The sequence below is a fragment of the Ambystoma mexicanum genome, chromosome 5p, assembly GCF_040938575.1.
Source record: "Ambystoma mexicanum isolate Mex_15411 chromosome 5p, UKY_AmexF1_1, whole genome shotgun sequence".
Lineage (NCBI taxonomy): Eukaryota > Metazoa > Chordata > Amphibia > Caudata > Ambystomatidae > Ambystoma > Ambystoma mexicanum.
The window spans coordinates 838,260,777-838,286,110 of record NC_090930.1 but is presented as its reverse complement, the minus strand read 5'-3'; the positions used below and the strand labels follow the sequence as shown (position 1 = coordinate 838,286,110).

Here is a 25,334-nt window from a genome sequence, read left to right as displayed (position 1 = left end):
CAATGATTTGCATCTTGTCTATAGAAAAGGCACTGAATTGTTTATCAAGTATGATAAGGGTTTTCTTGGGGCCGACCAGGAGGATTTTTTTCGGTTTTGTCCCTATTGTGGCAGAGCCTGTTGGCTGGCATCCAGGCTTGGATGGTGGCATACGTTTTATGCAGTGTCTCTGCATCTTTTTCATATGAGCCGGAGAGTGGGAGGAGGACCTGTGTCATCAGCATAGTTTGTGTATGCTATGCCGAGAGCGTCCAATTTGTTGAAGAGGGCTTTAGTAAATATATTGTACAGGGTGGGTGATGTGCATGAACCCTGTGGGACTCTGCAGTGACTGGTGGTGCTTAATCTGTAGTTAGCAGATCTATCAGAGCATTTAAGGATTTTTCCCCGTGGGTGGTGGTCATCACACAGCAATGTTAAACTCAGAGCTCTCAAGGTATGTTTCCCCTTTCGATTCTGGGAATTGGTGTTTTTTCTTTCACATTTGAAATTTAGGAAAACTGTAAATCCCAGAATTCCAAGCAAAAGCAGAACGGATGACTCTCACTCAGGTTCAAGGGACACTTGACAACATTGTTTAAATGGATCACATACTTATTGGTCTAACACATTGGGCCTTATTACGAGAATCATGGTAAAAAACAAACTTTACCGGCATGGAGGCAATACCGCGTCCGGGTAGCACTGGTGCCACTGACAGCGGGCGATTACGAGAATGCGATTACGAGAATGCGTGCACACGTGTAGCGGCATGCCGGTAACAACTGTATTGGCATGCCGTTAACGATCCTAAAACCCCCGTTAGCGGCATCATGCAAAGCGCTGACACCTCCTCTGCCTTCGTCCATGCCTAAATAACGGGCACCGGCAATAACGGGTCCAGCAATACCGGGACCGGAAGTAACATCATTGTGCCGGAACGGGAAATGCACCGGCAGCCATCTTGAAAATCACAATCCATTGCAATCCCATGGCTACAGGCACTGAAATTCAAAATTGAGATCCCAGCCTGCCAGAAAATGACACAGTCCACCCGCAAAGGCACACCTCGTCTGCGCAAACGTTTCTCCAAGGAGGAGCTAAACATGCTGGCAGACACTCTGGCCCAGCATACGGATGTGGTGTTCTGCACAGACCTGCGCCATGTGACACAAATCAAGAAGAAACACATCTGGGAGGAGGAGGCCCAGAAGGTATCCGCAGTGGGCATAACCACACCCAATGCAAAGGACTGGCGGACAATTTGGGACGATCTGCGGCTGCATGGCCGCAACATACTGACTACCAACTGTAAGCAGGCCCAGGCAACAGGAAGCGAACCATCCTCGCCCATCAAGCTAGCACGGTGGGAGGAAATGTGCTGCTCCCTGATACACATGGAGCCCATTGAATGGGTCAGGCGTACTGAGACAGGAGTAACATCATCAGCTGACAAAGGTGAGTGAGCATTGCCACTACACAAATGTGAACACACATACACCAACCCAAATCCAATGGCTGAGTCCAAATGGCAAGTTGATGACAGCAAGTACATTGCCCATCACCACCCACCCAATGTCTGCCCTAATAGTAATGCCACACCCCATCATGGACACAAGCAACCAACCCCACTGAAACAAACCACCAGAGTCCCCAATTCCAAACCCAAGTACCATCAGCATGCAGACACACACATGCAGCACTGCAGAGAAGCAGGCCCCACCACTGTCACATCCCACTGCAAGGTGCAGACATCTCCACCACCAAGTGTACACCAGAGCCTTAGAGACACATCACATGGCACGCCATCCCTGAGGCATGTACACCACACGCAATCCATGACACACCCGTAATCCACCAAAGAAACCGCATGCACAACACGGATGCGCTAGAAGGATGCACAGACACTGCACCCCACACCCAACACCTGTAAGCACCATGTCTGCCCCACCAACATACAGACAGCAATGAACAGGACCCAATATGTACTGACACCAATAAATATTGATGTCCCTACACCCATGACTCATGCCCTGCCTCTCCATCCCACACAGGCACAGTATCAGACAGCGATGACGGGCCCACCGTGGAAACCAAGCCAACAGCAGCACGCAGAAGCAGAGGGGATGATGATGGCACCAGGCCGTTCACGTCAAGGGCCGAGCGGATGAAAACCAGCACCCCAAGCCACAGCGGTCTGGTAAACAGGGGCCACAGGCCATAGGACCTAAGGAGCAGCCAGCCCTGACACATGTGAATGTGCACCGGCCTGGGAAATTGGGTGCCATCATTGCACACTTGCCACAAGACACACCGGACCCCAAGCCCACAGACAAAACAACCCCTGCCCCACTGCAGCCAGCTCATGTGGTCGAGGAGGGTAAACCAGCGGCCAGCAACGGTGAGGTGCCTCAGTCACCGGCCACTAGTGAGCTAGGGGTGGTGGTCCAATCCGCAATAAATAGCGCAGAGGATGATGTCCAACAGGACGAGGCTGACATGGCAGGGAACACCATCCATGCAGCACACACCAGAGCACTCCCTGGGACATAGGTCTTGTGGTGGTAGCTCCGGGGAGGAAACGGCTAGACACGTATTCAGCCCTCAAAGCAGTCCAACTCCACCTCCCATATGACCACCAGCAGTTAATGACATACGGGACCTAGAGGGCCGCATTACCCGCATGGAGGAGCGCAGCAGTCCATGGACGAGATGTTGCGACAATTCATCGCAGTAGGGTGAATTCTTCTCCATTGAGAACTCCATCATCCCCGTATCCACTACCGTAAAGACTCTGGGAGTATACCTTGACTCCTCACTATCTATGACTAGACAAGTCAGCGCAATCACTTCCTCATCTGCGCACACCAACAAACTCATAAACGCCATCAAGCCCTACCTCTCCAAACCCAACTGCCTCTTTATAGCGAGAGCAACAATTGAGCTAAACTGGACTACTGTAATGCACTCCTAGCAGGCACATCAGCCCAAAAACTAAACAGACTACAAGTCACGCAAAACAATGCTCTCCGGGCCGCTCTCAGTGTCCCAAGAAGAGAACATATCACCCATGCCAGGCACTCAGCCCAATGGCTCCCGGTCAAAGAGCGGATCACTCTCAAAATCCTCACACTCACACACAAATGTCTCTCTCTCTCCGCCCAGTCCTATCTATCAGAAACCATCTTCAAACCATCCTCCTCCCGTCCCATCAGGACGCGATACTCCAACTTACTCTGCATCCCACGCATCAAAAAAGCCAAAGCCGGAGGTCTAAGCTTCCCCTACATCGCAGACAAGACCTGGAACGCTCTTCCTGCAGACATTAGAGCGGAAAACTCACTCCCTGTTTTTCGCAGGAAACTGAAAACCTCATTCCTTGCAAAATAATAGGAAACTTTCAGGAATCCTTGTAAGTATACTGCTCTCCTAATGTGTACATGTCTATTGTAAATATTGAAATTGTATGTAAATATTGTATCCTACGTAACTAAGACATTGGGCCTCATTACACGGGAGGCGGAGAACCACGGCGCTATTAGCGCCATGGTTCATGCCGGTAAAATACCGGCACCGCCTTGGTGGAAAGGGGAATTACTGCCCCATTCCAAGGTTGGCGGGGCGGTAATTCCCCCTTCCACCATTGCCATTCCCATTTTTTGCCCCGTAGGGCATAATGGGAATGGGGAAGGCGCTAATTACGGCACCGCAAAGGGAGGGAACAAGGGAGTAAAACACATTAAAATACTCAAAAAATTCAAAACAGTGGAGGGAAAAAGGTTCCATTGCCATGGACTGTTACATTCGGAGACCAACTGCCAACTGATTTTTCCAATCCATCTTTTTTTTTTTTTAGAAATCGTTTTCCAATCTCCCGCTGGCAGTATCCAACGAGCTCAACTGGCCTCACTACTCGGCTCACACTGGATTTGAGGACTCTAAGATTGGGTGAGACAAAATGAATCCCCTTATTTCAGATCTGCTGTGTTCTGATGATAAAATGGCTACATTACTGCTCGTTGCTGCTGTTAACATGCACACATTCCCCTCGTGTTCAGTGGGCAGTGGTGTGCCAGCTGCGCCAGGGCCCTGGGTGGCCAAATAATCCGCTAATACGCATTGGTATCAAAGCCTTCTGAGACGCCACCGATAGTGGTTCTAATCATATTCACTCTAATCCAAGGCTGCAGTCTGGATTTTCTCTTCCAGTCGAAACACGGCAGAGGCTTCCACGTGCTTCACTTCAAACATGCACCCCTTTGGGTACGATACACCTGCAGCCGCAGTCGCTCAGCTTGCATTCTCTTCTAAGGCTTTTATTGTAAAACTGTAGATTTTCTTGTGTATGAGCTGTCCAGTCTGAGGCTGGAACGTAATAATAATATCGTGTTTTTATTTAGAGAGTTGACTTCCTGATTCTTCGCATTTCGAAGTGCTAAATGATTTCATTATTATACCATTTCATGATGTTCAATTATTGCACTTCGGAAAGATGGGAGGATGAGTCAGTCCTGGCCTGGGATTCGAATTTGCAGGGGGCAGGCTTGCTGGATGTCAGAGTCGAGCGCGTAAATATGTGTGATCAGATTTTCTACCTTCAATGACTGAGGCAAAGGAAAGCAACACCATCACAACGAACTGTGTGCTCAGGGGCAAGGGCAAGCACTATTTCAGGTAGATATGACAAGCTGAGGCTCTGTGTAAGAACCGCCATTTGATCCTGTAGATCATCAAATCTAGCCATTCTAATGGGACTAAAATGGTCGAGAACTGAAGTGGATAAGCTGGAGCACAAGCTACCTGTGGCTGGGGACAGGGTAATGCAAGAGGAGATCAAGGTGTTGACAGTGTCGGTTAGCGCTTGGTCCTGCAGGAGCTGCACAATCTTACCCCCCGCCGTGAAGCAGGGCACCTCGTCAGTGGGAAGTGGACCGGGGTCCACTCAGGGGATCAGAAGACCTGTGGTTACGTGTGACCCTGCGCATGGTGCAGATTTTTGCAAACAGTGCTCTCAAATGCTGCGCGGCATTCAGCAGCAGTGTTTTTGGACTGGCACCCGGGCAAGGGAGAGTCATACGAGAGTCCCAGAGGAGACAGACGGGTGTTTTGAACTCCCGGAAAGGGGATACCTGTTTCTTGAAGGACAGCATAAATGTATGTGTGTGTGAAGAGAAGGATTTATGAAGGCTGCTCCTTGGAAGGAGGGCCACTGGCTGCACTCGATGAGGGCAGTGCCACTACTGTGCAGAAGGTATTGGGTGGCATCGCTGGGGGACCTGGTTGGTGAGAGTGAGCAGGCGCCCTTTAACACTGGGGGACCTAAGTGGGGCAAACCAGCGAATGACTCTAAAGTGGCAGGTTTTAGCTGAGCTGGAATTTGAAGCATATTTCAAGGGACGTCATTTCACCAAAATACCAGGGGTAGCGGAAGTGACATCACACGACCCTTGACCCCTGATCACATCACATGGAGTGATGTCATTTGAGCCCACCCCGAAGTGATATCGCGAGAAGCGATGGAACACGACCTTTCGCCCGTTGAGAAAACAGGAAGTGACATCACATAGCATTGTACACTACGAAAAATATGGTTACGATATCACTATAATGTGATGTACATGACATACCTGAATGGATCACCATATGTATCGTTAAGATCAGTGTGTATGGCCCATATTACCAAATTACTGTGAATGCAAGCAGACGTCCATGACCAAATGATAATGATGTGTTATTATGTAGCACTTACGCTTAAGCGCTTTACATAGAAGAACTATACAGCCAATATCACCCAACCTGTGTTGGCCCCCATTTATCGACTTCAGAAGGATGAAAGGCTGAGTTGAAGCATTTGAGAACAGACTAAATCAGTGACTCACCCCCTGAAGTGTGCCTGAAATAAACCTTTAATGAGCCTAGCTTTTATTGTATAGAATTCCAGAAAGACACATTTTTGGCATTCCTATTCTTTCTTATTTAGGTTAGGTTCAGTGCTGAAAGTGTTAGACTTGTGGCCCTCATGTTCTTATTTTTCTTCTTTTTTTAAGGGGCCGAACAAGAAAGCTAGCCACTCCTGAATTAAAGAGCCACATGGTGCTGGCCACAGGCCAGGAGCTTGCATTCCAAAAAAAACAAAAAAAGACTTTAAAAAAACATTTTTTACAGGTCGCAAGGGAGACCCCAGAGGTCGCAAGGGAGACCTTAGAGGTTGCACTTGCGACCTCTGGCGACCCCCAAATGATATGATATCTCGCATAGTGGTAGGGCAAAGCGTGCATGAAGAGGCAGGAATCATCGAAGCATGACACATAAGGCTGCACAGGTGGAGCTGATATAACTGTTGTCAGAGTGAATATCTGAAGGAACGCTTAAACTGCAGATTGACACAGAACTGAGATACATTGTGCTGCCAACAATGCCGACCGAGAGCATCTACTGCCCAATAGAGCACACATGGCATTTAAACCACTAGAGTGGACGGCCAACATTGCGACACCATCAAGATCAAGGGATGCTGGAGGATTGGAGGCAAATCCCTGGGAGAATGTGGTGCAGGCCTGAACACCACTGTGTGCATACAGTTCAGGGAGCCACTTACTTGCTAAATGTACATAGCAAAGTGGGTGTTTAGCTAATGGGGTGGCAAAGTGGAAGGACATTTTATTTTGATGACCAAAAAGGGGAATGGGGTGCTTCATTTACCACAGGGAGCAATAAGCTCATGATTCTGGATTGGTGGTTTGATGTTAGAAGAAGGGAAAATGTGTGATGGTAACAGTCTGCTTCCTCAACTGAGAGGCAATGCCACAATTCCCTTTGACATGGGCACAGACCAATGCTTGTCTAATTAGAGATCAACTTGAGAGAGAGATTTCCCAACCCGGGCTAAACAATCACTAACCTGTATTGGCAGATAAACTGTTACTGAGACAAAACAGAAATGGTTGTGAACAGTGTCAACATTTATTGAGCATGGTAGTAATTCAGGACATATAGAAAGAAGACCACCATTGGGCAGTTTCTTCCACACTGACTCAAAAGTAATGCTGCGCTACTCATCGATTTGCACAGTATACCAAGAAGACTTTCTTAATGTTCATATTACTGCATTGCACCATAGCTATCGTATAAGATGCCCATTTTTTATATTTGATACATTATACCAAAACAATTGTGAAAAGTGCCAAAGCAATCATGAGAAAATGCCCAATTTCCATATTTGGTACATTATACCAAGACAATTGTGAAAAATGCCAAAACAATCATGCGAAAATGCCAACACATGTTTCGACCTACTATTCGGTCCTCCTCAGGGCATACACTAAATTGACAGTTTTCTCAGTACTGAAAATGATACAACCAGCAGATACAGTGCGCATTATTCAAATATTATCACCCTACTTCATGATTCATGTGCTCTGATATCAAAATGTTTATATTGCACGTGTTACTGTACCCTGAATAATGTTTGAAAAGTTGTTGGCTCTATGAAAGTTCCTGTTCTCTCCCAGTGGCACACTAGAATGGTTTGTAATAAAAAAAAATCCTGATGCGAATTCAAGCCTGTGTAGCACCGGTTTAAAACTAATAATCTTTAAACCATTCCTACGCTTGAAGCGTACTGCAAATATTTCTTCCACTCTCAGAAATAAACACTTGTGCTTAACTCCTATTCCATTCCAAACATGACAAAGCAACAGAGTGGCGCTGTGTAATTCGCTTCATCTTTAATTAATGGCACTTGAATCCCTTTTCGGATGCTGCTAAGTACATCGCTCAGAGGTGCAGCACGTGGTTTCACCTACTATCGGGTCCTCCTCAGGGCATACACTAAATTGACAGTTTTCTGAGTACTGAAAATGATACAACCAGCTGATACAGTTTGCATTATTCAAATATTATCAGCCTACTTCATGATTCTGATGAGTTATCAAAGCACAGATGAAAGAAAGAGAGGAGGAAAAAACAAAAACAAAAAGAAAATGCATGTTAATCTATTGGTCTGCAATCTCGTGTACATAAAACAACATTTGCACTTTAAGCTACTGAACATGGTATACCAATAAATGCTTTCGCTATTTGGACCCTATGGCACTTGTCACGGAATAGTAATTGAGTCCATACACACAACGAACATTCTAACCAGATTAGAGATCAGGCTACATCATAATGCTGACCTTCAACACAAGCACAACATACAGCGAACGCTTCAGGGGCTCGACAGGTCAGTAGGTTATTGGTGTTAATTGGTGTAAATTACAGCGTTTTGTGTTTGGTCAGATGGCAAAAATGAAAATGGTGATATTACTGTGGCTTCTATATTTGTTTGTGGGTACGTCAGGGTGGGTTCCAATATCAACTTTCTTAGACAACAAGCAGCTTCTTGTTAAATTGTTATAGAGCGGTAGGAGGCACAGAGTAGCGCTCAATACTTTATGTCATAATTTCGAAAATGGAGGCATTGGACTCCCCAATATTGCAGCATAGGACCTGACATTGCAGCTTCAATTCATAGCCCAGTGGTTGGACAACAGAGTGACTAATCTTACTAATATCACCGCTCTTTACAAAAATGAGATAATACGTGCAAAAAAAGAAACCTTCAACTCCAGGATAACCCAAGCAGGCTCTAGCATGAGAGAACTATTCAACATCTTAAAGGAACTAGAAAACCCCAATCCTCCCACAGATACCTGTACAAAGGATAAACCCTGGTGCGCGGGCATCCAGAATGCCCTTGCCAACAAAATCACTGGGCTCCAAACTAAAATTGAAAACAAACAACAACAACTCACTAATGGCTTAACCTGCAATCCAACCTTACCATCTCCCACTGATATCAATTTAGGCTTCACATTCAAAAAGGTAACTATACCTGAATTACAAAAAATTATAGCCTCCTTGAAACCTTTGAACTGTAAAGGGGACAGTTGCCCTGCTCAGATTATAAAAGACGCAGCTAGGTATCTATCCCCCTTGATTACCAAACTAATAAACTTGTCATTCACTAGCAACGCAGTCCCAAGCAATTTGAAACAATCATGGGTTCTCCCACTGTTAAAAAAAAAACACTCGACCCGTCTATACCTACCAATTATAGACCAATCACCACTCTCCCGTTCTTACAAAAAATCCTTGATAGAGTGGCCTACTTACAAATTCAAGACTACCTAGAGACAAACCAACTATTAGGAATCCGTCAATCTGGCTTTTCGGTCTCAACATGGAACAAACACGGCCCTTGTTGATCTCAAAAGTCAGCTCGACGAACTCAAAGACAAGGGTAGGGCTGCCATCCTTCTTCTCTTAGACCTCTCTGCAGCCTTTGACTTGGTCGACCACAAAACCTTATGCAACCACCTGTCATCGGTAGCACACTTCTCCTACTCTGCGGTGACATCGATCCAATCCTTCCTCGCTAACAGGACCATGTGTGTCTTCTCACTGTTAGCAGCGGCCGACCCGATACCCATCACATGTGGTGTCCCACAAGGCTCTTGTGTTTCGGCTACTTTGTATGACATATTTACAAAGCCACTATTCGACAAGCTGGACCATCTGGGTGTCACCTACACCAACTATGCAGATGACACCCAGATACTCCTAACTCTATCAGGTAACTACAACTCTGACGTCGGCCGGATCAACGAAGTCTTCACCATCATTCAGGCATGGATGGCCACACATGGCCTCTGCCTGAATGATGATAAGACTGAACTGCTCCTTGTCGGGTCCCCCAACAGCCTCCTGAAACTCAGCCCCAGCTACAATAGCATCATTATTGATGGAAAGTGTACCCATTGCTAAAAGTGTAAAAACCCTCGGTTTCTATCTAGATACCAATACCAACCTCTCTAAACAAATCAACATGACCGCGTCAGCCACTGCCTACACAGGTAAGCTGATCAGGGCTTGCAGACCTCTGCTATCCACTAGCAGCTGCCTCATATTAGCCAGAGCACTTATACAGTCCAAACTGGACTACTGCAACGGCTTATATGCAGGCGCAAACAAATCCATATTTAACAAATTGCAGGGCCTCCAAAACAACGCGCTCCGAGCTGCTCTTAATATTCCCAGGAGAGAACATATTTCTGCTATCAGAAAATCGTGTAAATGGCTCTCCATTCAACAAAAAATCGACCTAAAAACTATTTGTCTCACCTACAAAGCCCTGAATCACCTTGCCCCGCCTTATATAACCAATAAATTCACTATGAAACCTGCTACCAGAATCACCAGATCCACCAGCACACTATGGGCCTCATCACGAATTGGCCGGTAACCCCCCCGGCGCTATTAGCGCCCGATCACGGGTTTGGCGGTAATGGAATTCCCCATTCCCCACTGAGCCCATTCGGGAATGCCCCATTCCCCATTGGGCTCAATGGGGAATTTTCGCACTCTTACCGCCGGCGGATTTCCCGTGGGCGGTAATAGCGCGAAATTTCGGCAGATTTCCCCCCAGCTCACAGCTGATTTGGCAGAACCTTAAATCCGGCGGTAATAGCGCGACCGCCGGATTTAAGGGTTGCCGCCAAACTCGTGATGAGGCCCTATGCCTGGTGGTGCCCAAATGCACCCTAAAAAGAGCCGGCGGAACCAGTTTCCCGGTTCTAGCCGCCCAATTCCGGAATACACTTCCAGTGGACATCAAATCCATTTTAGCCTTTCAACCATTCAGAACCCAGGTTATCACCTGGCTACTGAACAAAAACTAACACCACCTCAGGTCACTCTGGACACCTCTTACACATACCCGCATCATTCATGCACTACCACCTTGCGTCTGTTGGTACTAGCTTCTGTATCATTCATGTGTACATATTATATAAAATGTATAACTCCTCTGTAATAAATGTATTTTGTAAATTGTATAAATACTGCACAATTGTTCTAAATGTATAAGCCTGTATCGTGTAACCATTCGTAAATTGTATGAATTCTGCACAATTGTTCTAAAAGTATAAACCTGTATCCTGTAACCATATCCTTGAGCGCCCATATACCCCTGGGTCTGGAGCACTATACAAATAAAATAAATAAACAAACAACCAAACCCTTGGGAAGAGGTAGTTAGAAAGCAATGTAGATCCCCCTGGATGCACAATATCTGGTGACAGCGAAGTATTCTAATGGGGGGTGGTGGGGTTGGGGTGGGGGTATCACCTTATTTTTCAGTCTTGGGAACAAAGGTTTGGTCTAGAACATTTTGTGTTCTAAGTGACATATTTCTGTTGCCAGAACACTACTAATATGGGTGATTCCTTGATTTGCAAAATCAACTGAGTGGACAGACACTGGCTGGACATGGGGTGGGTGCTTACTTGCGACTGATCTTTTCCAGAATAGAGAAATCCTATACACTTGAGGAGATGATTGCCTGCTACAGAATGAATAGGGGGGATTTCTTGAGATTTGCTCACTTGCCTAAAGTATCCTGGGATGGTTCGTCCATTTTCCGTACTGCACTATGTTAGGGGAGTGTTCCTAAAGTCCACTTGAGGTAAGAGTATATAAAACTATTCCTTGGTATACAGGACCCCAACTCTTAGTATACGTCTGTACTACCCAAAGAATCTTGGTAGAATGGCAGAGCAGCCAGGCTCATCGTAGGAGGAAGATGTGAGCTGTAGGTTAGTACACTACAATCAGTAAATACAATAGTCCAAAGAAACTCTTACACAGTAAATGTCATTACACTAGGAAAGTAGATAAATACTTATTTCACAAACCCACACACATAGGAATTCTTAATACTTTTCAGAGGTGATTATTTCAATAGTAGTTGCTTGCAGTTACAATTGTTACAGGGTTTGACACTATTGACACTTCTCCGTATAATCGGTACTACCGCGCACTCATTTTACTTTACATTTAAAAGGTAATTGTATTTAGTTAGTAAAACCACATCAGATAAAGTCTTTTGGAAGGAAAAAGGTTGGTTATATACAAATCAGCAAATCTTAACATTCTAGAGAGACATTTAATAGCTTCTAATGCTTTACATGTCCAATTCCTAACTATACGAAAACGTCAGTGTAGGAGTGGAGCCAAAGTCTTACGAAGTAGCAGAATAAGCAGAGTTCCTCAGGATACTTCCAGTCACTAGGATAAAAGAGACTCAGCAATATAACACAAGTTAGGGGAACCCTGAAAAAGGACTCCCTAGTGGACACAAGCTGACAAGTCTGGACCAGAGGTATGGGTGGACACCCAAATACTTATTCACGCACTCCAGTCAGATTGGAGTGACTCTTTGGCTCAAGGTAAGTTCTGCATTTAGCCTCATGGTACCTTAGGTAAGAAGAAGTAAATGCAGCTGGATTCTCCTCTGTGCAGCAGCGACGGACCCGGTCTCCTGATTTCTCGGTCTGGTGATGAAAGGAAGGACTCTGAAGGGAATGTCACAGCAGCAGTCATGAGAGAGGACACTTGGCATGGATTTCATTGGTCTCCTTGGTCGGTCTACGGTTTTGGCACCTTTCTGTCAGCTCCAACAAAGGGCAGTATTTGCCCAGTCAATCTTCTTTGATTCTGAAGTCCTGCACTCTGGTGAGGGAACTTAGATGAGTGGGATCATGCCTCTGGAGGTCCAACTGGAGCTCACCAAACTGTTGGATGGATCCGGCCTCACAAAGACGTTGCACTGCAAATGGGTCGGAGCTCTCCTGGTATTTGCATTCTGCTTCTCTGGAATGACACAGCACCTTGGGAGATGGTTGATTTATGGTTCGTCTCAGGGCTAGTTGGTTCCACCAGCCAAAGGGAACGGGTCGTCCTCTTCATAGCTCCTCTGTCGATAAGAAAATGGGGTCAGGAAAGTAGTGGTCTCTTCATGGTTACTGGAAGGGTCTGCAGGCGTCTCCGGTCATCTTCAACTTCGGATCTTCTGTTCCGGTAGTCAAATTGCCTTCTATCTCAGGAACCTCACCTTATATTCAGTTTTCCCACTCATTCCTCTGCAAGCTCTTTCATTATTTTACAGAAAGGGACAGGTGGCTGTCCAATCAGGACAGCCAGCCCTCTCGTGGTAACTGGTTCCATTTGGGCACTCTGGCAGACAAAGGCCAGGGGAGAGTAAAACTCCTCCCCCATTTCCTGCCTTCACAGACAGACTGAAGTCTAGGCGGGGCCACCCTTGGGTTCCCGCCAAAGGCAAAACACACACACACAGACCTCCCCGTCCCAGAATGATGGAAGAAGGGCTAACAAAGGACAGCCACATGAGAAATGATGAAAAAAGAAAGGAGCCACCATGTTAGGCCATAGGTGACCATATTGTGCACAACTGAGACTCTGAATTCAGTCTGCGGTAGAAAAAAAATAGCACAATAGTTGGTAGAACACATCACTGCCACCATCTATAACTAGGTGATTGTCACTGTGACTATAAAGCCACAAGAGCAGAGAGAAGCACTCCACTTAATGTGGTGTGTGCTAATCTCTCATAGCATAAAGTTTTAGGAAGGATACAAAGTATCCCTCTATGCTTAAGAACAGTAGTTGTTTAGGATAGTGAAAGAATCTTTAAGGAGAACCCAAAGGGTTCCCAGCAACCCGGCACATAAGGTGCTGTGTGCTGCAAAAGTTAAGCACAGATGCCTTTAAAGAGATATGGAGGAAAGCAAACTTCATAGTAAAGATAAAACACAGAAAACGGAATTCCAAAAGTCAGAGCAAATAAGAATGAATGAGGGAAAAACGTTCTTCTCGTTTAGGATAGAAAGAAAACGGTCCAGAAGTCCAGTAATAAGAGCTGGGGGTCTCACTAGGAGAGGGGGTGAAGCATAAAAATGATACATCTCCCTAACACACTAAAATGATCAATGGTATTGTTAACACTCTTGGGAAGCTGGCAGGGACACAGCTGCATCTCGATTCCATATAAAGCCTTGTACATGGACAAGCCACGTATGGAGTTAAAATGTAGACAAAAATGGGAGGCAGATTTGGGGCAGGAATTTCTGGAAGGGGAATGAAGAAATAATTGCTTGCAAATTAAGAAACTTCTTAGAAATGCAAGATTTAAGCAAATGCAGCATAATATATTGCACAGGACATATATTACACTGCATATTAGGCATACAATGATCTCATCTATCCCAGAAAGCTCTGCTAAAAGTGAGGCAGATGATGCCTCCTTTTTCCATTTAGTGTGACCATGTCCTCTGCCATCCAGATTCTGGTTAGGGGTAGTGGCCTCATTGGAGGGGGTTGTGGGTAGAAGTGATTTAGACAATCCTGGGTGCTGGGTCTTTTGCTCTCAGAAAACGCACTGCACGGAGGTGCATGTCAGTTCTGCTGCATCCCTGGCAGTGGAATGGAAAGATCAGTCAGCTCTACCAGGAGTATTTTCTTCTTGACTCTTACTGGCCTTCGACACCAGTAATATAGCTAATTTTCAACGTGCTCAGCGCAGAGCAACACAGGTTCGAATCCCCGGTCCGCTTTTAGAAACCTCTTCGGTATTAAGCGTGTTATAAAAAAAAATAATTGTATAATTATATAATTTATATATCAGTTGCACACGTTTTCTTCTTTCTTATTGCACATTTACGGGATGGGCCTAACATCTATATAATTGGTACAAGGGCTTGGAAAGGTTTTATCTTTGACATTCTCCAAAGGTTTAGAAAAGTCCAAGCTGTCTGAGTCTTTTGACAGAAGGGACAGAGACACAGCTGGTTATGATACAGGTAGATGAAATTAGAGATTCATGCTGGCTTTGTAGCATTTGGTGTTCTGTTGGTTTCTTCATCTCTGTCGTACGCTGGTGTGATATATCTTAGCAGATATGCCCATATACTATGGCATTCACCGCTTCATCTACTTCACAGGGGAACACCCAGAATTGCCTATAAGCCCATGCCTAAGGAGGGCAGCAACTGCATGGTAGGTAGATGCTTGGGGCACTGAGTCCAGAGCAGAGTGCTGCCATTCATGGCATCTCCAGAGGGGAGGAGCTGCTGTGCCAGAGGCCTATCTTCTCGCCTAGAGTTTGGTGCAAATACTGTAGTTGTTGGATGAGTGGCCATTCATGTGAATGGGGGCGTAGTCCCTGTTGAAATGACACAGAGAGGGGCGGAGAGCTGGGGCTCGGCCATGCTTTGCCCGTGATCTAGCCCTTTCTTAAAAGTAAATGGAAGAACCAATGCATAGGTTCAGTCATCCAGTCCTGGATGTCAACCAGCTACCTAAAGCTAAAGCAGAACACCATAAAACTGAGCCCAGGCTGCTGGGAAATGCCAACAATCAAGCTCAGGAATGGCTGGTGGAAATGGAACTCAAGGGATTCCCAATTGACAACCTTTGTCAAATCCTTGGGTGACACCAACCTTTCCTTCATGGCTCATGTTATCAGGAATTCACAGACCACTTCTCTGCAAAATTAAGTCAAGATTTGGCCCTCTCCCATTTAGATGGTGGCAAATCCACTCCTGCGGGTGTCGCTGCTTCCACTGTGCCCCCCATCAAGGCAGCCCATCACAATTCCAAAGAAACCCAGCCACATCTCCACAACCCCTCATGGAACTGCACTGGCTACCCTCTACCCCTTTAATCCACCTGCTTCACCTAGATGGCCATAATGACCATGGCACCCTCATACCTAAATTGACAAGGGGGGTCCTGGGAGTATCTCTACCAGACATTAGTCCTGGTTACGAGAGACTTACCCAGAGTCTTTAGCTCACTATCTTTCACAGCAAAGAAATATCCCAAACATATCAGTCTTTGTCTTGCCCTGGGGCAGTCCAGCACCGAAATGCTAGGCAATTCTCCTCTGAAAAAGAGTACCAACAGCATCCCCAGACACGTGTTTTGGTCTGGTTGGAGCTCATCAGTAGGGAGGAGCTGTGCCTCTTTACGAATAGTGAGCAAGGGGTCCACGTCTGGATACCCCTAGTAACTTAGGGTGAGACCCAAGGTTACTTGAATATGCAAATTGACAAGGGGGTTCCTGGGAGTCTCTCTGCAAGACATTAGTCCTGGTTAGGAGAGACTTACCCAGAGTCTTTAGCTCACTATCTTTCACAGAGAAGAAATATCCCAAACATATCAGTCTTTGTCCTGCCCTGGGGCAGTCCAGCACAAATGCTAGGCAATTCTCCTCTGAACAAGAGTACCAACAGCATCCCCAGACACGTGTTTGCGTCTGGTTGGACCTCATCAGTAGGGAGGAGCTGTGCCTCTCTAAGAATAGTGAGCAAGGGGTCCACGACTGGATCCCCCTGGTAACTTAGGGTGAGACCCAAGGTTACTTGAATATGCAAATTGACAAGGGGGATCCTGGGAGTCTCTCTGCCAGACATTAGTCCTCATACCTAGACAAATAAACTCACAATCAAAATTGGGCAATGCACCACTAGAAGCAACAAAATGACAGGCTGTAAACCAAGATGTGCAAGAAAAAGAAAACAAGAAAACTGCTCCAGGACTCAATGGTCACATCAATATTGCAATTCAAGAAGAAAATAATGTTGTTGCTCTTCGAAGAATATCCTCTCAGAAACTGACAACTGCATCAGTGGTGATGGCCCTGCCCCCTTCTAGTACCCGAACTTCCCCTTCCTGTGAGCACTCGACTTCCTATATCACTTTTTGACACTATTTTAATCAGTATGGAGAACAACTCAAATCAATATCTGATGCCCCTGCGCCCTTTCCACCAAGTTCAGGATATTATTGAAATATAGGAAGGTACTCTATCGGATCTTGAAATGGGTGTATCGTTTCCTTTCCCAGCCTTTTTCAGGCACCAATTAATTATTTGGGTTGACACAAGGGAGTGTTCTGTAAATTAAGAAGAGAAAGATATCTTTCAGATTCTTGCATAAGGGAAACAGAACATCTACCTGTCAGATTATTGTGTAAGGGAAATATTAATAGAATATGTTTCTTATACAAAAGTATGCAAAGCATCTTTCTGATCTTAATTTACACAGTTCATAGTCTCTTAGAATATATAACCATGCAACTATGTTTTCCCGAAATTAGCTTTATGGCGTAAAGCGCTATATAAATTATAATAAATCCAAAAAAAATGTGTGATTGTTTTTGTCTAAATTCTTTAAATATTGTACTTTTGTGTATTTATGATTCTTGTCAATTTGTATTACGATATATATTCAAACAATTCCATTTTCAAACAGTGATTTTCAGCCATGTATGTGCTAAATCCAGGTCTTAGAATGATACTTGTTTTCTTAACACTGTCCCCAGGGAATTAACTTTGTTATTGAATAAGAAATAGCTGACATTAAGAGCAAGGAACCCATTACGTTCTATTGAACCCATGGATATTGGTGTTTGAACACCCAGGCTGTTCTAGCAGAATGTTCCTGGACATGCTTTTAGGCTTCATGCTTTATTGGACCTATCCAATGTTCTGTCCTGAACCACGACCCTATTAGACCGCGGACTGGCGACTAATGCCTGACTGGGGCTCTGCCGCACGCCCCCAACATTGGCTGATCTGACATAAGCGCGAGGGGAGAAAGGCAGCGGGAATAGCATGCAGTGTGTCATTGGTGTGTTGCTTCAGGCCATGTTTCTTTCGAAAAAATGTGTTTTGGTTTCAAAAGAGTAAAACGCAAAGGTATAGTCACAATTACTGTTATTCTGGCTTACATAAACTTGGCAGCAGGGCAAGTGCCATTGTCCCAATGCACAGAACATATTCTTTTCAATGCCCATTTGCACCAGCGCAGTGTTTGCCCTAGTCCTTGCCCTGTGCACTGGTGCAATCATTAATTGAAAGAATATGTTTTTTGCACCAGGGCAATGCTTGCCCTAGTCCTTGCCCTGTGCACTGGTGCAATCATTAATTGAAAGAATATGTTTTTTGCACCAGGGCAATGCTTGCCCTAGTGTTATTTGAACTTGCACCAGTGCAAAGTTTCTTTAATAGGCTTATGTTTTGAGATTCATGTTGTTGGTGTCTTTGCATAAGTGCTTTACATTGAAAGATAGTCAGGCTTTATGTCGATAAGTGTTAAAATAATATTACACCTTTCTTTTTGCAGAGGTTGGACGGACTCCATTTACTTGCGCTTACGAAACAGGAATCGCTGCAACCACAGGGACTACCAGAACCTTTCCAAGAATGGTGCAGTACCTCATTCTAAGTCTATGGCTTCTTAAAATCATACAAATAGGATGTGGCGTGCATTATAAGGTCGCTTGTAAATGATCTCCTTTGATAGCATAACACATTCATGAATGCAGCTGTAGGGGACCTGCGACGGAGACCTAAATATTGGGAAAGAGTCCCTTCAAACGTGGTCATCACCTCAGATAACATGGACTTTCCTTTAGTGTTGCACAGGATAGACTCTGTAGCCCTTTCCCCACCATTGGGCCCTCCGTTCATTGAGTCCAGGGCAGGCACTTTACAGTCCTCATGGTCCATCCAAGTGAGATTTAGTTCCCTGAAACCATGCATTGAGAACAGGTGATAAACGCCCTGAGATTTCATGGAATGGGGCTGCGGACCAGCAAAAGGCTGAGAGTGGTATTTGTGCTCAGTCTGGCACTGTGGGAGAGACGCTCTATTTGTGATAAACTCATTTGTGATGTCATGACAATTACATGGCAGGGGCAAGTTATAACTCTGCTAATGTTCTGTGTTTTATAGGTTGTGCATTCTAACCATAACATCCCTTCAACTGAACTTTTCTTGAGGGCGGTTTATTTATGATTTTGCTAGAGAACTATATCTTCCTCGAACCAAAGTTTTTAGTGATTTGGTTGCTTCTTCCAATGTTTGTACCTTGACCCTTACTTACCCTTATCATAACTGTGGCTAAGGTCCATTGAATGTTAGCTCTTGGAGTTGAGATCCATGGAGAGCCAGATGGCTGCATACACTTCCTGCACTGCGGTGTCACCATCAAGGTGGCCACCATTGCCACTGCCACTGTGACCCAAGGTGCCCTTGTCTACCCCCTGCACTGCCTTTTCTCTCAGCAACGAGGAAGTACTAGGGGCTGCCTGTCCCTCATAATCCGAGCTGAGTGCACTGCCCCATGAGAAGAATGGCTAATTAAAGCTCTTGGTGCAGAATTCCCCCAGCCCCATTGAGCCCTGACTCCCACCTTAACACTACTTGGGTAATCTCCCCTGGATTCACAGGTCCGGGGTTTGAGATCCCGTGAGGACCCGGGAAGGGCTGCCTTTCCTCCAGCATTGCGACCTCACCGCCAACATGGACGCCATTGTGGCTGTTGCCTAAAGTGGCCTTACCTACCACCTTGCACCATCTACCCTCACAGCATCAACAAGCTGATATGGGCTGCCTGCCCCATGTGATCCAGGCCTCATGTCTCCAATAATGCGCGGAACAGGAATTACTCGTCCAGGTGGCTCAGGGAAAGGATACAGGGAAAAGGTTAAAGCCTCTCATGAGCTCACCCTCTACTCCACTCTGCCAAGCTCCTGACAAATGGCCATGGCTACCTCCAGCTCGCCTAACAGTGAGTAGCAATCTACCTAACCAGCTTGCAGCCGCTCTACCTGGCCCCTCATCCTCCATGTCGCCCTATGCCCATCCCTTTCTACTTTCCCTTGCCTTTGAGTCCTGTGCGCTTGCTGGCATTTCCTTCTCCATGCCATCCCATGCCACTGCATAACACGTTTTGGGCATATTCCTCTGCTCTCTTTGACCTCTGAACTTCCTTCTTCCCTTCCCGTCAGCCCCCCTTGACTGACAGGGACCTTTTCAGTGATCCTCCTGATTTGGGCGCTCTATGCACTCCAAAAATGAATGCTCTTTGCAATACTAAACAGTCTTTCTCTTACTGGAATTTTCCTTTTGTTGTTTTCCTGTCTGAGGCCTCTAGAGTCCTCATGTCACTCCTGTGGGTTATTATTACCCAACGCTTCATGCCAGCCCCTTCCTACCCCTTTTATCCCCCTCATCGCTGTCCTCGGAGGGATCCAGCCATGCTCTCACTGCCGGTTGACTTTCTTTGTGCATTGCTTTATGAGTCTCCGCCCACCTCTGAGGACTGAGTCTTCAGGCTGAACTTCTCGCTGCACGCGCAGCCCTCTTACTTGCTGAGTACCACCTCCCCTGTACGTGCTCTCCTCTAGCCCGCCCCTGCAGCACTTGCTTCTCTTCATGCTCTACGGCACCCTTGCTGCCCCGCTCTGCCACTCTTCCTTTCCCCCTTCCTCCCGCCAACTTTTGCCCTTCTGCACTTTGCTTCCTCTTTCCCCTCATTGGTAGTTCCTTGCCCCTTTCTCACTGTTCTACGTTGCTAGGCAGTATCACTCGTGCATCAAGCCACTTTGATGTCATCCTCTGTTCCACCCTCTCTACTCCAGCTCCACTTAGCAGTCCTCCCCCCAGATGACCAAGCCCACACAGCTGTAGCAATGCAGAGTGGTGTGTGAAGCTGTGCCACAATTCTGCAATGCTGTCTTCTTAGCCCAACCTACATACCTATTGAATAGGTTGCAAGTGCTGCAAAATGCAGCAGTTCACTTGGTAAAGTGCCAGAGGCGTAGACAGGGTAGGGCCTAAGCAGGGAAGGCCCACCCAAAATCTGCAAATGCCCACTAAGCAGGACTGTGTGGGAATTTACAGATGTTAATGTCACTGCGGTGCGTCCAACTACACCAGCTTCAGGCCCCACTTGTTAGACAATCCTGGCTACGCCTCTGTAAAGTGCATCCCTCATGGTATGACAGTTTCATCACCCCCTCGAAAATGACACTGGTTACCGGTGGAAGACCAGAACCAATTCAAATCTGTATACATTTTACACCGGGCGTTTCATGGTAGAGGCTGCCATAGCTTGCAGGAAAAAGTCAGTTATTGTCAGGGCTCAAGTCGAGGGTACATGCAGGGAGGCGGAGTCCACCCAATTTATTCAGAGGGTGGATTCAGACCCCCGAGCTAAAAGAGGAACATTGGATGTCCTCTTTGAATTTATGAATTAAAGCCAACCTCGGGGATCAAACAGCAGTGATCAGGTTCGTAGGCCAGATACTTCAATTTTTCCCACGGCATCTTGGCGCCCTGAAGCCAGTGGTGAAGGTCTTGCATGATATAAATGTCGGATTGGTTGATTGACATCGTCATGTTTTATCGATCTATGCTTTTAATATAAGTAGGCTGATCGACCACCTCAATGTATTTCTACTTCTCCTAGTCGCCACCTCTGCATCTACACTGGGCTAGGGGGGCTGCATTCAGCTGCATGTTGTATAGGCTTATTTCTGTAGTTGCACTTTTCGTCGAGGTGACCTTTCTGCATGCCCTTTCACTATTGCTATTAATGGTAGTGTGCAAATCTTAGCTCGCCGTCTTGCTCCTCGCTGGTTACACAGACAGCACGTAGACACCTAATGAGTCCTGATGTACAATCCCCATCCTGGCTAGACATCTCTCAGGGTACTTGTTGTAGCCTCTTTTCCCATGCCTCAGTGAATCACCATTACTATCAGTGAGCAAAGCTTGCTCTGTATTCCCATGTGCTGATGTTCACATGTTTCCCTTGTACTCTGGGTGCAGCCCTGCTAGTAAGCTGTGACTTTGCGAGCATGCTCTATGTCCTAATTTCCTGTTTGTATTCTAGGGCTGTGTTTCCCATGTGTTTTTTGCCAGTGCTATCTTTGTGCTACCCTCAAGTGCCTCAGTAGCTCAGGGGTGTTCTTCTCTTGTTCCTGTGAATCTAGGCTTCCAGACCTACTCTGCTGTTCCTGGTAATTCATGTGCCTGGATTTCTAGATCAACATGAATACCTTTCCATGCCCTGATTGGAAAGCCTGTTTTTCCAACTCTATCTGGCCACCTTGCCAACTAAGGTGAAACCAAACTCACATTGCAGTGTAATCCTGGTATGCATATTGCACAAACTTACATGAGCCTGACCTCTACTGCGAAAACCATGCACATCCTTTTTTTCTCACACCACCCTAATCCATGTATCCTTATCCTACAGGCAATATGTGGACTCTTTTACCTGCATATTAGGCTTAGTATTGACAACCACAACAATGGCTCTCTCAAACAAGGTAGTCACAAAAACCTGCAGGCTTCTGGTACCATCATACCATCACTCTTGGATGCCTTCCAAATCCCCCTCCCAGAGCTATATGGCTGAAACTACCCCTCCCTCTTGTATTCACGCTAACCCCTCACCACTTTGCTGGGCCATCAGGGAATAGCAACCAAAGCTCCGACCTGTCCATGACCCAGCATCTACCGCCATGCAAGTCATGCCTGTTTGTGGTGACCACGCATGTATAAAGAACATAAAAGAAAACATTAAAAAATAATGGTGTCCAATTCCTCTAAACTGTTAAATACTGGAAAAATTGATATAATAGCATATTTACAAAATTAACATTTGACTTTATTCCAAATTCAATACAATTTAAAAAGCAATACAAAAAATATAAAATACCCAGTAAAACCCACAAACATCACACCACACACAATACATGGCACAAATGCAGACACATTGCAACTTTATATTCACTCACAATTGCACAAAACACAGATTTTTAAATGGCCACATTTGTATACGTCAATAATCAGCCCAACATGTTTCTGTCCCTATTACACAACTATTAGGACATTCATCAGGGGCTATCCACTGCACACTTGCAAGCTTTTTGATATGTGGGTATGTTGATCTCCAGAGCATTAAAATCAAGTCACAGGATTCCTAATGCTGCTCACTGGACATGGTATCATACGATGAGATGAAATTCAATTTCAAGTCCTCCTCAGTAGAACTTCTGAAAGTATGTACTGGCCTCAAATGGCCATAGACAATGCTGTTTTACTCCTGCCCCAGCATCAAAGTTAAACAAAGACTCCTATTTTCATCTTCATGGGTTCCCATTGGTATGTGTCCAAAATGTAGGAAACGGTACACATTTCAAGTTCATAATGTGAGAGAAAAGTCAGAGCTGAAGACGTGCGTGGTGTTACAGCAGAAAGAGATGTTTTATTCAGACCCAGCATCCTTCTGTAAGGATTGTGTCAAAAAATAAACAACAAAGGCGCACATGTCTAACTGTTAGTCCAACACATGCTAACCTAAAACAGAATCAATAGTGACTTTTTTTGTAAATGTTTATGAGTGTCCATGTCCAGGTATCATTGGTAGCCTATGAGCATCTGTGTGCAGGTTCCTGTAGTGTGTAGCTTGCTTCTGGTATGGTCAAAATGCTTGTCATTTTGAAAATATCGAATTTCATAATATAAGTAAAGTATATGGGGGCTCAGTACGAGTTTGGTAGTAAGCAGTAAAAGTGGCAGTAAGAGAATTACTGCCACTTTTACCACAGCGGCGAATTACAGATTTGTTGCTAATTCCACTGGCAGAATTACTGAGATCTGGCAGAATTAGCACCAGGGCTAATTCTGCCAGGAAATAACCGCCAGAACCAGAAATTGTATTTCCAGTGGATTACACATTGAAAAATAGCTGAATTAACACTGAATAATTGCAGTAATTCAGCCAAAAGCACAGTGCAGTTACCTCCACCTAAATGGTGGAGGTAACTGCACACAGGTGATGGAAATCAAGTAACAACGGCACCCAATCCACTCATAGGAGTATATAAGGCCCACACGTTCTCCAAACACACATGCAAGCAGCATGCATCCACAAGCAGACGTTGATTCTGGGATCCACTACCTGCTAATATTCATCCAGCTACAGCAGCACACAAGACCCCAGCAGAGAAGGAGACAGGTGCCACAAAGTCACAGGAGATGTGTGCTGCAGACAGCTTCCATACCACGTGTCCTCCCGTCCCCTTTTACACTGACGGACAACCAATTAGTGACACTGTATCGCTTGGACAGTCACACCATCACAGACCTGCTCACACTGATCGAGAGCGCCATCGCAATCAAAACTGCCATCCCCACCCCGGCAAAGCTTGTGTCCGTCCAACACTTCTGTGCCATGGGCAGTTTCCACTATACTGTTGGGACGTTGCAAGGGATGTCCCTGACAACTTTCTCAAAGGTGCTGGAACAAGTCCTACATGCGCTCATGAGGCATGCCAATTAGCACATCTCCATGCCCACCACCCAGGTGCAGGTGCACGCAGCAAAGGCACATTTGTACGCCATTGCCCACATAGCGGCAGTGGATTACACACATGTGGCATTAGTGCCCTCCCAGGCAATGGAGCAATGCATACTGGAATAGGAAACATCTCCATTCCATGAATGTCCAAATGATATATGATGCCAACCTCACAATCAGCTACTGCTGCACCCGATACCCTGGTGCAACACAGGATGCCATGATACTGAAGAACAGCACCCTACAAGTGTACATGGAAACTCTCAGAGGACAGCGTACCTGGCTTGTGGGTAAGTAGTAGTAGTCGCCAATCTGACAAAGACATAGCACAGTGACAGACATGGAGAACGGAATGAAAAGTAATGTGATCAAACCACACGTCGCATAATGCTTCACCAAGAAAGCAATGAATAGGCCATGAGCAATGAATGACTTACCCCAGTACACATACTGACCTCAAGTGACTCCACAGGACATCCTGGTATGCAAGGTAGAAGACACACAATCAGTGATACCAAGCAAGGCCTCTACCAAAGCCATTCCCTGACATGCATGGTCATAGGGTGGTACATGGCCTACCGCCATATCCATAATGTCAACTGCATGGGTGACAGCGCATAGACAAGCACATGATGCACAACATGAGCATACAAAGAAAAATACAAATGCCTCCTGATGAGGACCATTCCCCCCGGCTCTGATGAGGAAGACGTTGCAGGTGAATACAGGGCACCTCAAGACATACCTCATGTCCTCATGGACTTTTTATTTTACTTAGCACATATGCAACCCTGCCGTCACTGATAATTCACTGAATGCACATGTATGACCACCATAGAATAAACACTACACATATAGTCTAGACTCAACAGTGTTTTATTATCAAAACAACAAACCCTGATCACCAACTCCATCACTCACCCAAACCCTGATCCCCCTCTCCATCAGCCACCCTCCACCCTCAGTCTGTCCTATGTGCTTAACCACTAGTGCTTCCTTTTTGCGGGGGCAGGGGACATGAGACTCAGTTGCTGGGAGCACTTGGTCGGTAGGCTGGCCACTGATCCCTTGGTAGGGGTGGCTGATACGGAACTAACTGGATCACTGCCACAGAGGTGATGCATGGTTGCATTGATGCCCCTGGCCATGTTTTTATGTGAGGCTGAGATTTATTCAGCAAGCTCCCTCACCCACTGGCTGATGAGACTCTTACTTGCATTTGAGTGCACCGTATTCCGGCACAGCCGCCAATGGATGTGGCCACCTACCTGGAGGCACAGTGAATCACATCACGCA

General features: G+C 45.8%; 1 protein-coding gene across 1 annotated transcript in view; it reads left to right on the top strand.

Moving 5' to 3' along the window:
• AOAH (acyloxyacyl hydrolase) overlaps positions 1 to 25,334 on the top strand; it is a 1,097,690-nt gene that overhangs the window by 752,190 nt on the left and 320,166 nt on the right. The window contains exons 12-13 of the mRNA XM_069613263.1: positions 3,836 to 3,927; positions 18,006 to 18,088. Of these exons, the coding sequence (XP_069469364.1) occupies positions 3,836 to 3,927; positions 18,006 to 18,088 (175 nt within the window). The remainder of the gene's footprint in view (positions 1 to 3,835; positions 3,928 to 18,005; positions 18,089 to 25,334) is intronic.